Below are 16,975 nucleotides of genomic sequence, written 5' to 3' on the forward strand. Positions count from 1 at the left end.
TCTTAAAAACGTCTCATGCAACCGCAAAAGTGGCTTTCGATGTCATCAACTAGCGGCCCTTAGATGAAGGACCGGCGGTCAGCCATGACTGTAGTTTATTTTTGAAGTAGAATCGCGCCGGCCATTTGACGGTGGCGACGCTGTGCGGTCTCCGCCACTGCTGTCGTCAGAGAGAGAGAGAGAGAAAGAAAACCCCAACAATTTAACAGAGGTAAAGAGTCCGAGGGTGCAAACTTGTGCGCTAAAGAAAGCGAGTCGTAGGCAGGACAAGAGACAGGCGGGAAGAATTAATTAAAGAAAAGCAAATGAAGGAAGCCAGAGAAGTCAGTGGAAACATCATAAACCTATACATAGGTATAAGGGCTAAGGTTCTAAACATAAAGCTCCCTACAATCAGTCTGAAGAAGTGTCCCGACCCAAAATGTCACTTACTGACATTCTCCAGAAATGCTGCCTGACCCGCTGAGTTGTTCCAGCATTGGGAATAGTCAATAGTCATTTATTTGTCACATACACACAAATGTGCAGCGAAATGAAAAATTCATTTAGGGGAAAAACTCCCCAAAAATATGGGGAGGCTATTTAATTCTGATTCTCATAGAATAGATGAGCACATCTAATTTTGTTAAATGCCACGATTTATACCCCATGGAAATAGAAGATGCTTGAATCTTGAGCAAAACACAAAGTGCTGGAGGAATTCAATGGGTCAGGCAGCATCCGTGGAAGGGAATGGGAAGATGACAATTCAGGCTGGGATCTTTCCAAACTGATGGAGTAGAGGGGAGAAACCTGGTAGCAGTGTGGGGGCCAGGGGATGGCAAGTGACAGCTGGATACATGTGAGGAGGGCTGTTTGGCTGATGGGTGGAGATAGTAATCAAGGGTGGTGGTGGTGGAGCCAAAAGGGTGCAGATGTGAAAGCTGATAAAGAAGGAAGATGGGGAGTGAAATGGAGGACCAGTTGGAGGGATGAAGTGGGGTGGGTGGAAGGAAGGGGGTGGCAGTAGAGAGGAGTGGGAGAAATGTGGATGGAGGAGGGAAAGGGAACTGGGTGATGGGGAGGGGTGAGTGGAAGCGAGTGCACAGGAAAGGGAAGCAGGGTAGATGAGAAGTGGGAGGGTAACTTTAATATGGAAACTCCCCCTTCTCATCTACCTTATTATAATTCCAAGATAACAAGCCATTTTGCTCGTGACTTTGTTGAAGAGTCAGAATCAGCTTAACAAATGTATGTAGCTACTTGAGATAGATACAAACTGCTGAAGGGATTTGAGTGGAAGAGACAACATCTGTTGAGGTAAATAGAATGACAGCATTATGGATTTGGACCCTTCTTCAAGTCTTGAAAGTCTGAAGAAGAGTCTTGATCCGAAACGTCACCTATTCCTTTTCTCCAGAGATGCTGTCTGACCTGCTGACTTACTTGTGTCTACTTGAAATGTAATCTGTCTTTTTTTAAATTTCAAAATATACGTTATTCGAGAAATAAATATATACAAAACATGATCCTTACAAAACTCCATCCGACATTGTCGGAGGCTTATACATACATTCAACACGGTAAATTTACCCACCACCCTTGCTCATTGAGAAGGGATTAGTTGATAATTTTGTTGTAAGGGGATCAATAGAAACAAGTGGCATATGATAAAATTTTCCATTGATTAAAAATTATGCAGTTTAATCTAAAATTATACTCTTAAATTATAACAAAGGAAACAGACTGGGAGAGTAACTATGGTTGATCGGGAAATGGCTTTGAAAGGTTTGTCGGTGGACAGCAATAGATAGCATTTAAAGTAATAATACATAGTTTGTAAAACAAAATCCTTTAAGAATAAAAACTTTAAAATAGTGAATCACGCATGGCTGGCAGGAGGAATCAAATATAGCATTAAATCAAATAAATAAATTACAGAGTTGACAAAAATAGGGCTGAGGATTGGGAAAATATTAGAACTCTGCAGATGTAGATTAAGAAATTGACTTAAAGAAAAGCTGACAGAGTATGGTGGACGAGAAAGAAACATCTGCGAGCTTTGAAAGAGTTTGATATCGAGATAGTGAATGCTCTGGTTATCATCTTACAAAATTCGATTGATTTTGGAATTATTCCTGTGAATTGAAGTGATGCAATGTGACTCACTATTTAAGAAAGGAGGTAAAGAGAAAATGAGGAACTACTGACTTGTTAACCGAATGCCAGTAGAAGGGAACCTACTAGATCTGCATTGATGGTTGTAATTTACATAATTTGTACCTGGCTTGACGATCTGGACACAGGTCTAGCACCAGGAATCAAAGTCTCAGAATTACTGTCAGCTGTTTAGAACTGAAATTAGTAGAGATTTCATCAATTGAGAGCTCTTGGATAAATCATGAGTTAATTCAAAACTGGAATGGATAGATTGAATCACGGTGCTAGCTCGTAGGTATGTTTCTATGCTCAGGAAAGTACAGGCATATGGAGATAGCATAATTTTCTTGCACAGAAGACGAGCGACCATCTTGATGAATGGTGGAGTAAGACTTGAGGGAATGGATGGCATACTTTGTCCTATTTCTAATGTTGGACTGATTTTTTATCAGAACAGACCTTGCTTCATCATTGGCTTAAAGTATTTACCGAATTCCCCACAAAATATGGAGTGGATAAAATTGCTGATGCTGGAAATCAGAAATAACAATATAAAATGCTGAGGTATAACTAGCATAGTCTGGGTTTTTTTAAATCACCTTTGTCTTGTGAATCGGTTTGCTGCAATGGTAAATTGGCCGGCACCTTTGGAATAAGGACAGAATGACCCTTCCCAAAAGGAGCAATGAAATTTATTGAGACGCAGCGTGTGTGTTCTTGTCATCCGGAACAGGGGGCGGTGTACAGGGTAAGGGTGAGACTCGTGGTTGTACACGGACATCATTGCCGGCCACGTCAACACAAGATGTCATGTTCAGGAAATGCAGGTAAAAATCTGGCTAGACCTCTCCCGCAGAGCCTGGGGACAAAAATCTGCATTCACTCCATTCTGCTTCGTGCCCACTGTATTTTGAAGTGCTGACTCAATTGCTTGGCAATCTCGCACACATGATATATTTTAAACCTTAATGTTTCTCGGAAATCGTTCTTCAGCAACGAGAGGAGGAGCAATGTTTACATTGATCACGGGGATGCCAGATTGCCAACTGTTGAGTTCGCATGCAATCCTAAATATTGGATGTTTGTATTTATTAGAAACGGGGATCATATCCCCCCTGCCTTCAAATTAATCATTATGTAATGTTGTAAACGTGGTGGAGATTTGGGTTAAAACAATAACTTTTATTTTATATGGGCCTCTTCATAATCTCCGACGCCCCAAAAGTCGATGAAGTACATTTTAATTACTGTATATTCACTATTGTAGGAAATACGACAGCATCATCCCACAAAACACCAAACGAGTAAGAATAAATTGATACTGGGTGAAGGCAAAACATTAATCGGGGATCCATCCCTTTTCTTTTAGAATGTTGTACATCTGAAATGAATATACTGTATATGTCTGGTTTAATATTTAAACTTTCTGAAATATGGTGATTCTAATAGTACAGTACTCGGTATTACACAAATGTCAGTATGGGTTATGTGCTTTGGTCTTTAACCCACCACTCCCGGACGTTTTCCACAGATCCGTACATTTTTTTAAATCAAGAGGACAAGAGAATCTGAACCAATCTGCCTGAGGGCATAGTGGAGACAGGTAATCTCATAGCATTTTGTTTAGTACACACAGTGCTGCAGTAACTCAGCAGATCAGGAAGCATCGATGGAGGGCATGGATAGGCGACGTGCTGGGTAAGAATCCTTCTTCAGGCTGATTGTAGTAGGGGAGGGAAAAGCTAGAAAGAGGTGGGGGCGGGCAAAGCAAGTGATAGATAGACTCATGCGAGGGGGTTTTGTTTGGCAGATGGGTGGATAAAAGCTAGAAATGAAAAGGAGACAAGAGTACAAAGGCTGCCAGAGAAGAGAATTGTAAAGCTAGAGAGAGGTATATAGATGGATGGAGGTGGAGGTTTGGGGGCGGATGGGGAGGGAGGGGGGGGGGGGGGGGGTGCGAAGGAGTGGGACAAATGGATGCACACCAGGATTTGGGCAAAGAGAACTCCAGCGCTTTGTGTTCCATACAAGATTCCAACATCTGCAGTTCCTTGTGTCCCCACAACATTTTGTTATTATGCACTATGATGCTATTACTCTATAAGTTGGATTTGTGTTGTCTTTAACACATTTTTAACATTTTTAAATTCTGAGGTGGTTCCCAATTGAGTGTCTCTTCAGAGGATAAAGAGTTGTGTCAAAAAAATAGTTATGAACAATAATGTCGGAGGGTACAAGGTTCAGCAAGGCCTATAAATTTAGTTATACAATAATTGTGGGTGTGCCTAGGAATAGAGAAACAAAAGGGAATGCAAAGTAGACCAGTGGAAATGGGAATGTTTATTATTTTACTATTTGATAACTCCGTACTTGAACAGGGGGTAGACTAGGATGGAGTGGAATCACGAGTTGTGGTATTCTTGAACTTTTAAATATATAATTGTACATTTTCATATTATGTTAGGTGGGGCTGGATAACTAACTATGAATCATGAGACCTCTGATGTCTGGCTATATGGACATTGCTAGACATTTCTAGATATTTGAGAGGGGAGTAACACTGTTCAGTCCAAAACCATGTAGTTAACATGTCTACATATATCATTGCTGTATGTTTATAAGATTATCTATAATTGCTGTAAAGGTTATACCTTATCGAAGAAAGGATAGCATTTAACGTTTTACTTTGAACTGTAGTGGTCATGTAAAAAAAAACCAAAGGGCAAATATGGTTGTAGCTATATAAACTCTATATTCGATCCATGTGGAGTATTATTAATTTACAAGAATATATTTTGTACACTTTTTTGTTACACTTACACAGATTTGTTTTTTTTCATTTCTAGTTCACAAGGTTATGGGGCACATGTGACCTTTCCATCCAGGTTGACTTGCTGTTCTCATCTATGTGACCGGCAATGATGTTTGTACCCTTTAACAGCACTGAAGCAGTTATCAAACCAATAGAAATATGCCACCAATGTTCTCATATTTAAGTTAGAGTCAAAAGTTTAATAGCTTAACGGAAGTCAGAGTGAGCCAGTTTACCCAGCCACTCATTTCTTTTTTGGTATGTAGTGCCAACAAATGCTTTTGATTTGGACCTCTCTTCAAGTGCAATAAAAATAGTTTATATTGATCCGTAAAGAGAAACGCAGCAGAAAGATTTTTGCATCATAGCTGAATAGCGAAAGTGAAAAATTATTCCATAGAATATTTTGAGCATGCAGTTGCTGATCGGTGTGTTTGTGGGAATTACTTTGTGGAGCTGTGGGTGCCATTCAGAAGATGCAGACTTCAAAGATTGGCGAGGAAAACTGAAAACAATTCGGAATGGAATTCATAAGATCGATACGTATCTAAATGCAGCACTGGATTTACTTGGTGGAGAGGATGGGCTCTGCAAGTACAAATGCAGTGATGGTGAGTAAAATGTTCAGTAATTATTTTTTTATTCAGTAAATGCATAAGTAGTTAAAAAAAATTAAAACATGGATTAAATGGCATGGTAATCACGTGTAAAATTTCTTAATCTAAATTCATCTTGAAATATATTTTTATACTCCTGTCTCCTATATTCTTTATACTGTTGGAACAATTTATTGAATATGTGTACATGCTTGCGATGTTATCTAGTTAGTCATGTTTCATGACTTGAGTTAGTGAATGTTAAACTGCCCTCTTCCCAGGTATTTTGCCCTGCAACCTCAGGAGATGTAACCCCTGTCCGTACATCTCCTCCCTCGCATCCATCCAGGGACCGCAGCAACTCCTCCAGAGCTGCACAGAAGTTCACATTCACCTCTACTGAACCTGATCTACTACATTCGGTGCAACCGATGTGGCCACCTTTACATCGGCGAGACCAAGTATAGACGAGGCGATTGTTTCATCGAATACTTGCATTCGATCTGCTTGGGCCTACTGGATCTCCCGGTTACCAACTATTTTAACTCCGCATCTCATTCACGCACAACCTTTCATTCTTGGGCCTCCTCCGTTGCCAGAGTGAGGCCGCATGCAAACTGAAGGAACAGCACCTCATATTCTGCTCACAACCCAACATATGGTATGAACATTGAATTCACCAATTTTAGATAACACCCCTCTTTTTCTCCCTTCTGTTTCCTGTGTTCCTCCTTAGTGCGTACCCATTTCTCCCACTATCCCGCCCACCATTTCCCCTTTATTCTCCCCTCTGTCCCCTTGCATCTATATCCCTCCCTCCAGCTTTATATTTCACTCTTTGTGTCTTCTTATCTGACACTCTTTTGGTCTTAAGATAAACAAAAAATGCTGGAGTAACTCAGCGGGCCAGGTAGCACCTCTGGAGAGAAGGAATGGGTGAAGAAGTCCGAAGAAGGGTCTCGTCCCGAAACGTCATCCATTCCTTCTCTCCAGAGATGCTGCCTGTCCCGCTGACTTACTCCAGCTCTTTGAGTCTATCTTTGGTTTAAACCAGCATCTGCAGTTCCTTCATACCCTTTTGGTGTTTTTATCTCCAGCCTTTATCACTTATTCCACCCATCTGCCAATCTAAACCCCCTCACCCATATCCATATCACTTGCCAGGATTTGTCCCAGCTCTACCTTTTTTCCAGCTTCCCCGTCCCCACCACAATCAGTCTGAAGAATGGTCATGACCCGAAAAGTCACTTATCCATGTTCTCCAAAGATGCTGCCTGACCCACTGAATTGCTCCAGCACTGTGTTTTTTTTTTAGTAAACCAGCATCTGCAGTTCCTTGTGTCTGTCAACAGATTACTTATCCTTGCAATGTAACAAAACTGAGCAGGAAATTGTTTGCACCTGGTTAACAAGGGCAACCTTTATGGTAGGAAGATTCTGGGAGCCAATTAATAGCAGGAACCTGTGGTTGACCACTCTCTTCCCTAGACCATGATTATTGTGGTCATTATGCAGTGTCATGGCAGAAGGTAGCTAATTCTGAACTGGTGACCATGATAAACACAGCGCAGTACACTCCATCCAGCGAATTTACGAAAGTCTTAACCAAAACGGGGACACTATTTACAGAGAATTTTGAAATGGTTGGGTCTGATTTGTTTTTTAATGATGCATACCATTCTAAATTAATAAAAATCCTTTATCTTTTATGCTGATCTAAGTGAATTTGGATTTGGTGACATTTGTTGCTCTTTATTAAGTTTTATTAGAGGTGGGCCTTCTACATTGCGTAATCTGCATATCTTGTACAGTACTTCCTGTATAATGTAACATAAATGATATAACCCGGTCTTTAATTGCGAGTGTGAATATGTAATACAAATCATAAAATCACAGTGGACGGCCATTTGGGTGATATTTTTCCTTCCTTAACCTTTTTATATTTTGTCCAACTAATGCCATTAGTATTATTGATAAGGCCAGGCAATGCTTTGATCATTATAAACATCTTTTCCAGGATCCAAGCCAGTTGCTCGTTATGCTTATAAACCTCCACCGCCCAATGGATGTGGCTCTCCTGTGTTTGGAGTTCATGTAAGGAATATTGTATTCATACCAATTTCATTTAAGCTCAGTAATATTGCATGTATTGCTACAGTAGTTTCATAAATAAAAAGTATAAACTTATGGAACAGACCTTAATTATGCCCATAACAGAAAGGCTTCTTGCAAAATTGCATAAACAGTATTTTTATACAGTTTTATCCCTTTTGTATTAAAATATAAACATCAATATGATATTTAATTTTATCACAAGTCAAGGTTACAATTTTCATTTATATCCCTAGCCTTCGTTCCTCAATATTACTAGCAATCGTGATTTATTACATATACTAAATGCGGAGAATCTGCACCACATAATTTACAGGAAGGGAAATACAATCACATTTATCTTTTCATTTTGAGATAACTGGAGTAAAAGTAATTTAAGATTTTCTCGTTTTTTCCCATCTATTATAATATAAACTTCTGAGTTGCCAATCACCAGATTGGACTGCTAAAAATGGTTTTGCATTTTTAATAGTGACTCAATGAATATGGCTCTTTATCTCAGGCCAACACATCATCTTTATCAAATTTTTCTTATTTGCTGCCTTTCTCAAGTCAAATCTTGCCTTATTGCACATGTTGCAAACAACCCACAAAGACTATCACTTACGTCAGTTTCATCAGTGTTGTGACTTAGCTGTGCTTCCTCCATGGTTGCATACTGCTTAAAACTCCATGCTTATCTATAAATTCCATTACTTCGCACCAGCCTTCTCCAGTCTGATTTCATACACTGTTGCCCATAAGCTCCAGCTGATAAATAAATCTGGGTTTTTCCAATGTTTATTGCCCAAGATAGGACTTTTTAGGGAGGAGGCCATTAAGACAACTTGCTATAATGATTCAGTTAAGGATATAGCCCCCAGCACACCTTATTCTTCACTTGGCAGTGTAATGTTTTTAGTTATCTTAGTCCTCCTTGGTATGCACGGAATAAATCTATTTTCTTGCCATTTCCCTGATGTTCCAGAAATCACCTTAAATGTACATTTATAGTTTTTTGTAGATAACTCTCCAAAATCCCAATTGACTCATTTTTCTCCCATGAAATACATCTCAGTTTATTTCTGATTGTTAAAGATGCTTTATAAATGTAAGTTATTGTTAAGAAGTTGATCAAATTTTCAAGGCAATCTCTTCACCCACAATAAACAAAAGAGAATTGGGAAAGGAGAGGTTGGTTGCAAAACCGTTTAGCTGAGACCAAACAGTGCCTACTTGTCCCATACACTCAATCCCTAACATAGAGAGGAAAAAGAGAAAAACATTGTATTGCAGATAACCTGTGGATGAAGAATTAAGGGGGCACTCTAATAAAGGATGCCAGTAAAGCATGTCCTCAACTGAATCATTATAACAAGTTTTCTTAATGCCCCCCTGTTTCAAATGTATTATCTCGGACAATAAATATTGGAGAAACCCAGATTTGTTCATGTTATTGGCTTTGATACATTTGAATCTATAACTTCTGGTATAAGATCAACTTTCGTTGCTTTTGGTGTACTGTATTTCCATGAAAAGGGAGAGAATATGATTTGAGGTTGGACTCATCTGTAACTTCCCTACGATTGAATAACTGTGGCAGGGCTCACTCATGAAGAATTGCCACTTGAGGGACATACTGCATGATTGCTGGCTCCCATGGAACTAGACTCTACCAAGCAGCTCTAGTAAGGAAGGGAAGGGAGGAAAATTACCACATATCTCTCTTTATTAATTATCTTCAGCCCTTCTTATGATCCTTTTACTTTTTATCATTCAGAATGGGTTCTTGCAATCATGATCAAGGCTTCCATTTATTTTTTCAATAATCTAGTTAATTACTAACACATACATAACACAAGGATGATGAAGGGTTAGGATTTCTTCTGCTATTGGCGTTACATTAATATTAATTATTACTCTCTCAGTTGTGTCACCAGGATTCAATACAATTTACATAGACATGTCTGCCCTTTCTCTGATTGTCCAACTAGTTTTGTAGTTCTTGCATTGAGATAAATTTGTACATTCTTGCTCTTTTGAAGATAGAATACTTATGTTTGGCCTTCCCACTCAAAGTGTTTTAGTTTTGGTATTCAGTCCAATTTATTTGTTATAGTTCCATGACTGTACAGATTATTTGGTGCACACGTCCATGCTGGCCATCAAATACCAATCCATATTAATGTTATTTTCCAGCAAATGGCCCATAGCCTACAATCCCTGGTTATTTGTGTGCTCAATTAGATTTGTAAATCTTATGAGAGTCTTCTGTCTCATCCACTCCACCCACATTTATCCATCACTACATTTCAGATTTTTTTTCTGGGTGAAAAAAACACTTCTTAAATGCCCTCAACCCTTCTAATCTCTTGGCATAAATGTATGTCCTTTGGATTTAAACACCTCTGTTGTGGGGGGAAAATGTATTATTTATGCTATTAATGCCACTCATTATTTGTATACCTTAGTCAGGTCTCACCTCAGCCTCCACTGCTCCAAGGAAACCCCAACCGATAAAGTCTCTCTTCATGACTGAAATGTTTCATCCCAAGCAAAATCCAGATGGATCACCTTTGCATCCTTTCCAGTGCAATTGTGTCATTCCAATAGTGTGATGTCCAGAACTGCACACTCTATCGCAGCAGTGGCTTAATCAGTGTTTTATAACATCATACCATACCTTCCTGCTTGTTTCCTCAGCTGTGGCTCATGAAGATAAGTATCCTGAATGTCTTCCCAGCCATCTTATCAGCCTGTGTTGCCACTTTCAGAAATCCTTGTATATGACCGGACCACTGTTCCATTCTCCCTAGGGTCCTATCAGTCATTGTGTATGTCCCTTTTCTTGTCAGTCTTCCCAGAAGGCATCAAGTAACAAACCTCTTGGAGGTGCACTTCCCTAGACAGTCCCAATATGAAGGTGGGAACCTACTTTTAAAATGTGTCAGTTGAATAAATCAAAACAAAAAGTTGAATCTAAATTTGCCCACAGTAACTGATAGTGACCTATGCTGGTAACCAATAAGCAATTTGAATGGTTTTCAAAAGCCGCAAAACACCAGCTCCAAGAGCTGCTAACTTTTAGTGTTGTCCCAAATGCTAAATGCAAGTTTTATCATGAGATTAAAACCCAATTCTTGAAGAATTTGCATTTCTAATATTTATGTATATTTTTCTGAATAGTTAGATGTAGGAATTCCTTCCATGACAAAGTGCTGCAATCAACATGATCGTTGTTATGATACTTGTGGTAATACTAAACAGGACTGTGATGAAATGTTTCAGTACTGCCTTTCCGTCATTTGCAAAAATGTACAAAAAACATTAGGAATGGATGGAACTGTACAGGGTAAGTGTAGGTAACACATGTTGTTTATTACATTCAGCTGAAACATTATTGCTAATGAAGCATTGACATTGTCCATGAGGATTAATAACCACAAGATACAGTACATCAGAGCAATAACCCAGATTTTATGGAATAATGATTTGTCTCTTCCTTGCCCCCATTCAATGGGAATAACAATCTGTCTTAACATGAACTCACTACATATTCATACTATACCAACATGAAAACTGATAACCAAGATCTAGAACAATGGCACTCCTGGTTCATTGGAAAATATTGAATGCTAATATGTTTAGTATATCATAAAATAGATATGAGTAAGAAAGCAACTTGACTCATCATTATCTATCTAACCATTCATTTTGGGTGATTCTAACATACCCTAGTTGGTGTCATTAATTTACTCCATTGTTTTGGGCTCTGCTGCCTCATCAGAGAAATTAAAGTACACACCACTGTAAATGTGAAGAAAGATTTCCTGATATCAGTCTCAAATGATCACTTACTAGGTTGAATGAATCCCCTTGATAAGCTTTGAGCTTTTTACATTCATGCCAAAGGTTAAAGCTCTTATTTTGAAAAAATAAACTCAATCCAATGCTTAAAGTGGGTTTTAATCTGCACATTATTGTCACAGTAGACTTTTCCAGCCAACTAAGACATCCACTATGATGGTTTCTTCTGTTAATGCCTTTGTGAAGACAGTGTTGAGGTTGAGGCAGGTTAAAGAATCATTAAGGATGGAGAGAGAGTGATCAAAGGGGCTGTAGAAGTCATTGAAAGAATGGGGTCCAAGTGCAGTGCAAGAACAGTCACTGTTGATGCTAAAGCCACTTCTTGCCTTAGACAAATGACCACCCTAAGAGAATATTTGCCGCTGGACTGTAAAGCTGTGTCAAGGTTTATGGAACTTAAACCAGCCAGCCAATTTGCTCATGGCAGAGTCTCACAAATAGCAAATAGTTGGGGTTATGTTTAAGGTATCAAAACACAAACACAGTGCTCATCTTTTAATAGTGACCTTGTTAAGTGTGACCACAAGAGCATTTAGGGTCTCAGAAACTACAAAATTGCAATTTTTGAGTGACATTATGCCATTGAAAATTGATTGTTTTATTTTCCCCAGAGTAAACCTGATCATGATAGTTTGTATGTCAATTCACACTCTTGAAATTTGACTGGGCACGTCCAATCGTGCATTTATAGAGACATACAGTCCGAAAACAGAGCTTTCAACCCACTGAGTCCATGCTAACCATCAATACCCATTTCCATCAATCCAATACTAATCCCATTAAAAAAAATTCTACACACCAGGATGCAATTTACAACGGCTGATTAACATACCTAGAGGATACCCACGTGATCATTGGGAGAATGTGCAAACTCCACATAGACAGTGCCCATGGGCAGGATTTAACCTGTATTTCGAGAGCTGTGTGACAACATTTCTGCTAGCTGTGCCATTGCAGAATCCAATTCCATTTTATGCAGACCAGCTATCTTTCATGTTTGACACACATATATTTACTCCAGCATTTTGTGTCTTATTGATATTATTCCCTGTGCTGGGAGCCATTTATTCACAGGATTGGTGCTGGTTCTCGGCTCAGTGCAATGTATATTAATGACTTGAATGAAGGAAGTGTAACGTATTCAAATTTGCTGATGATACATAGATGGATCTAAAAATAAGTTTTCAGACACAAATAGTCAACAGAGGGGTGTAGATAGGTCATGTAAATAAGCAAAAAAGATGGAATATTATGAGGGGAAAGTTGTCCACTTTGGTTAAAAAAGAAAAGCAACGTTTTATTTAAATTATGTAAAACGAATGCGTTCCAGTGTCCTGAACGCATTAGAAACACAAAATCATGATATGAGTATAGTAAATAGTTAAAATAAATAAAATGTTAGCCTTTTATAATGGTCTGTAAAAGTTAGGCAGTCTTTCTGCATCTGCCTTGGGCGAGGTACTGGAGATAGCCAATGTGTACCTTAGTTTAAAAAGGGAAATAGGGATAATCCAGGAAATTTGGGCCATTGAGAGGAATCTTGAGGATAAGATTTTTTTGGGTACTAAAATCTTTTTCTACTCTTTTCATATATTCATCATCTCCACCATAACTGTTTGGGGTAGAAATTCCTCCTAATCACGATCTGAATTGGGTGACCCCTTCTTCTGAGCCTATTTGAGATATCGCAATATCCTCTCAGCACCAACTTCAGTTTTATATTTCCTTCAGGTCACCTCTCACTCTTCTAATTTCTAATGAATGTAGAATCAATCATTCATACACCAACCTCTTCATCTATGAATCAGCCTAATGAACTTTCTCCAATGCAAGCCTGAAATAAAGACATCAAAACTGTATGCAGTCTTATTAGAAGACTATAAAATTGCAATAAAACTTTCCGACTTCTATACTACATTATCCTTATACTTATACAGTGTCCTTCCATTGGTTGTCCTTATCTACCCTGTTTGATACATCCTCTGAGAACTTGAAAATATTCATCAATTTCTCTTTCTTAAAATGATGTTGCTTGTCTGATGACTTTCTAAATGCCATGCTACTATCTCCTTTAATAATTGAATTCAGCATTTTCCTAATAAATATATGGTTTATTATTGTTTCTTGCTTTCTGTCTCTACTCCTGAATAGTGGCCTTTCATTTGTAGGGGGCTTCCAATGCTCTGGGACTTTAACCAGAACCCAGGGAATTTTGGTGGATTTCAAACAACACATCCAGTATCTCTGCAGCCACTTCTTTTAAGACCTAGAGTACAGGTCCAGGAGACTTGTCTGTCTTTAGATCCATTAGCTTGTCTACTCCAGATTTTTGAAAGGTTTTTTAAACCCGAGGAAATCAACTGCTCGAGAGATCAGGCAGAAAAGACCAAGTTAGTCATGATCTTGTCAAGTAGGCTCGAGAAACTCTAAGGCAAATTCTAAGTATCATGTTCTTCTTCTAATGAGTTGCAAAATTGTGCTAGTATACTTCCAGCACAGCAGATATCCATTTTTTTAAAAAGAAAAATAATCTAATTGAAAGCTATATTGTCAACATGAAAACTCAATACAGTAACTAGAAATAATTATTTAAATCTTCATCTATATAATGAAAGTAAAAATTCAAAATGTATTGATGGTTGCTCATTTAATAATACCAGTCATTTTTTTCAAAGAAACAAACCTAATTTTGTTTTTCTCTTTTTGCATAGCTTGTGAGAATGCTGTAGAACTGCTTTTCAATGCAATCATGCATTTGGGATGCAAACCCTACCTAGACAGTCAGAGGGCCTCGTGCATGTGTGCTTATGAAGAAAAAATCGATCTTTGATGTGAAGATTGAAAAAAACAAATGTTTTAAATAAGAACCAACTGCTCAATTGATCTGAAATATTGTTTTCTCAGGATTTTTTTAATTGTGTCAGATATATAATAACATTCCATTGTGTAACAAAAATGTTTACATAATTTAAAATTTGAATTATTTACATCATATCATATATCATATATCTACAGCCGGAAACAGGCCTTTTCGGCCCTCCAAGTCCGTGCCGCCCAGTGATCCCCGTACATTAACACTATCCTACACCCACTAGGGACAATTTTTACATTTACCCAGCCAATTAACCTACATACCTGTACGTCTTTGGAGTGTGGGAGGAAACCGAAGATCTCGGAGAAAACCCACGCAGGTCACGGGGAGAACGTACAAACTCCTTACAGTGCAGCACCCGTAGTCAGGATCGAACCTGTGTCTCCGGCGCTGCATTCGCTGTAAAGCAGCAACTCTACCGCTGTGCTACCGTACCGTGGTATACATGTTGGTATACCAGATGTATATTTTAACACTAGTGCCCAGCATATTGTAGTTTCCTGCTCTTGCACTGAATTTAATCTTCTGAGATGGACCCATTTAAACATTTAATGTTTATTTTATTCTCCCACTTCCACATATGAAGAGGAGAAAAGTCCAAAATCTGAATTAAGAACCAGTCTTGTACGCCATCTATTGGTAGGTTATTGAATAACTTTTCCACATGACTAATTGAGACTAAATCTGGGCTTTGGCAGTTTTTTTAATCAATTGTAGAAATTGTAAATATATTGAATTTAATTTATTTTAAATGGAACTTAAATCAAGATTAACTTAATCTGAAATAAATATGACTTGCATTGTGTAAATAGACCCAGGTTACCAAGCCTACTACTGACATAAGCTGCTTATTTCTGTGAGCGCTGAAAATTGGAACATGTAACATCAGGCAGCATCTTTAGAACAAGATACTGAGCTGAGGTTTAGGCTTGCTCACCACAAATGTTTAAAATAGTTGAACTGATTATTTTTTCATTGATTGTATTGGTTAGAACCCATATTATTAAATAGTGGGATGCTAACTTGTGACATGAATGTTGTCAATCGGGAGAAATTACAATGTTCACCAGTCTTCATCATGAGGTATAAAATGGAACTGAGCAATAAAATGTAATCAAAAATATATATCAAAGGAAACATTTACAGAATTTAATATGTGCAGGGTTGTAATGAATTTGTGAAGAATTCCCATACTCATCAAGACATGGAAACAGGCCTTTTGGCCCCCATTTTCCTTACTGACCAAACTGGCATAGGGGCTTGTTCCATATGTCTACAGTTGGCCCATATCTCTTTATTCCTACCCATATATCTATCCAATGTCTTTTAAAAGCTATAATTGTATCGCTTCTTTAGCTTCCTCTGATTGCTCATTCCAGACACAGACAAACCCCTTGAGTGAAGTTGCCCCGAGTTTCCACTTAAATCTCTCCATTCATTTTAGGTTATGCCTCTACCCTGTGAAAAAGACTGCATTCACTTTATCCATGCCCCTCATGATCTTGTACACCTCAATGAGGTGATCCCTTAGTCTCCTACGTTCCAAATAAAAAAGTCTTAGTCTATCCAATCTCTCCCTATAACACAAGCCCAGGTAATATGTGACTCTCTTTTGCACCCTTTCCAACTATTGGAATAATAATGACTCATCATTATTCGGAATTCGTCCAATAATGGTCATGTCATCAGAGAATTTAAAGATAAAGTTGGAACTGTGCCTGGCTGCACAGTTATGGGTATAGAGTGAGTAGAGCAGGGGACTGAATGTATTCTTGAGGTGCCACTGTGCTGATGGTTTTTGAGGAGGAAGTGTTGTTGCCAATTCATGCCGATTGTATTCTATTGATGAGGAAGTTAAGGATTAAGTTGCAAAAGGATGTGCATATATCCAGTTCCTTGAGATTGGTAATGTTTGGAGGGGACAATGGTGTTGAATGCTGAGCTGTATCTATGAACAACGACCTGACATATGTGTTTTTATTGTCCAAGTGGTCCAGTGCAGAGTGGAGAGCCAGTGAGATTGCATCCCCCATAGATCTGTTGTGGTGGTAGGCAAATTGTAGTGGGTCCAGGTTCTTGCTAAGGTAGGAGTTGATATGCGCCATAACCAAACTGTCAAAGCACTTCATCACCACGGACATTAGTGGCACCGGTCACTTGTCATTGAGCCATGTCACCTTACTCTCCTTGGGCAATGATATTATTGATGCCCTATTAAAACAGCTGGGAATCGTAGATCTCAGTAATGAGGATGAAGAGGCATTTGGCCCATATCCCTTTAAATCTCTAAAATCCAAATGTCTTCTGAATGTTGTTATTGTACTGGCCTCAGCTACTTTGTCAGCTCGTTCTGTACACCCACCACCATGTATGAAAAAGCTGTCCCTCAGGTTCCTATTAATATTTTCCCTCTCACCTTAAATCTACGCCCTCTATTTCTTGATTCCCCAACCCAAGGAAAAAGACTGCAGTTATTTCCCTGTTCATTCCTCTCACAATTTTATACCCCTCTATAATATCTCCCCTGAGCTCCCTGCATTTCAAGGAATAAAGTCCTAGCCTGTCCAACCTCCTAATAGCGCAGACTTGAGTCCTGGC

General features: G+C 38.7%; 1 protein-coding gene across 11 annotated transcripts; it reads left to right on the forward strand.

Moving 5' to 3' along the window:
• The first annotated feature begins 93 nt into the window (after positions 1-93).
• pla2g12a (phospholipase A2, group XIIA) lies at positions 94-15,399 on the forward strand. Of its 11 annotated transcripts, none has more exons than XM_078412332.1 (7): positions 111-211; positions 2,873-2,966; positions 3,671-3,837; positions 4,986-5,562; positions 7,565-7,641; positions 10,825-10,990; positions 14,217-15,399. In XM_078412332.1, the coding sequence occupies exons 4-7, from the start codon at positions 5,364-5,366 to the stop codon at positions 14,333-14,335; spliced, it is 561 nt and encodes a 186-aa protein (XP_078268458.1). In that variant the 5' UTR covers positions 111-211; positions 2,873-2,966; positions 3,671-3,837; positions 4,986-5,363; the 3' UTR covers positions 14,336-15,399. The 11 variants fall into 11 exon arrangements, with proteins under 11 accessions (XP_078268461.1, XP_078268462.1, XP_078268458.1 ...); XM_078412339.1 differs by having other exon boundaries at positions 5,352-5,562; XM_078412342.1 differs by having other exon boundaries at positions 5,408-5,562.
• The last annotated feature ends 1,576 nt before the right edge of the window (positions 15,400-16,975 follow it).

Source organism: Rhinoraja longicauda, chromosome 15, assembly GCF_053455715.1.
Source record: "Rhinoraja longicauda isolate Sanriku21f chromosome 15, sRhiLon1.1, whole genome shotgun sequence".
Taxonomy (NCBI): Eukaryota; Metazoa; Chordata; class Chondrichthyes; order Rajiformes; family Arhynchobatidae; genus Rhinoraja; species Rhinoraja longicauda.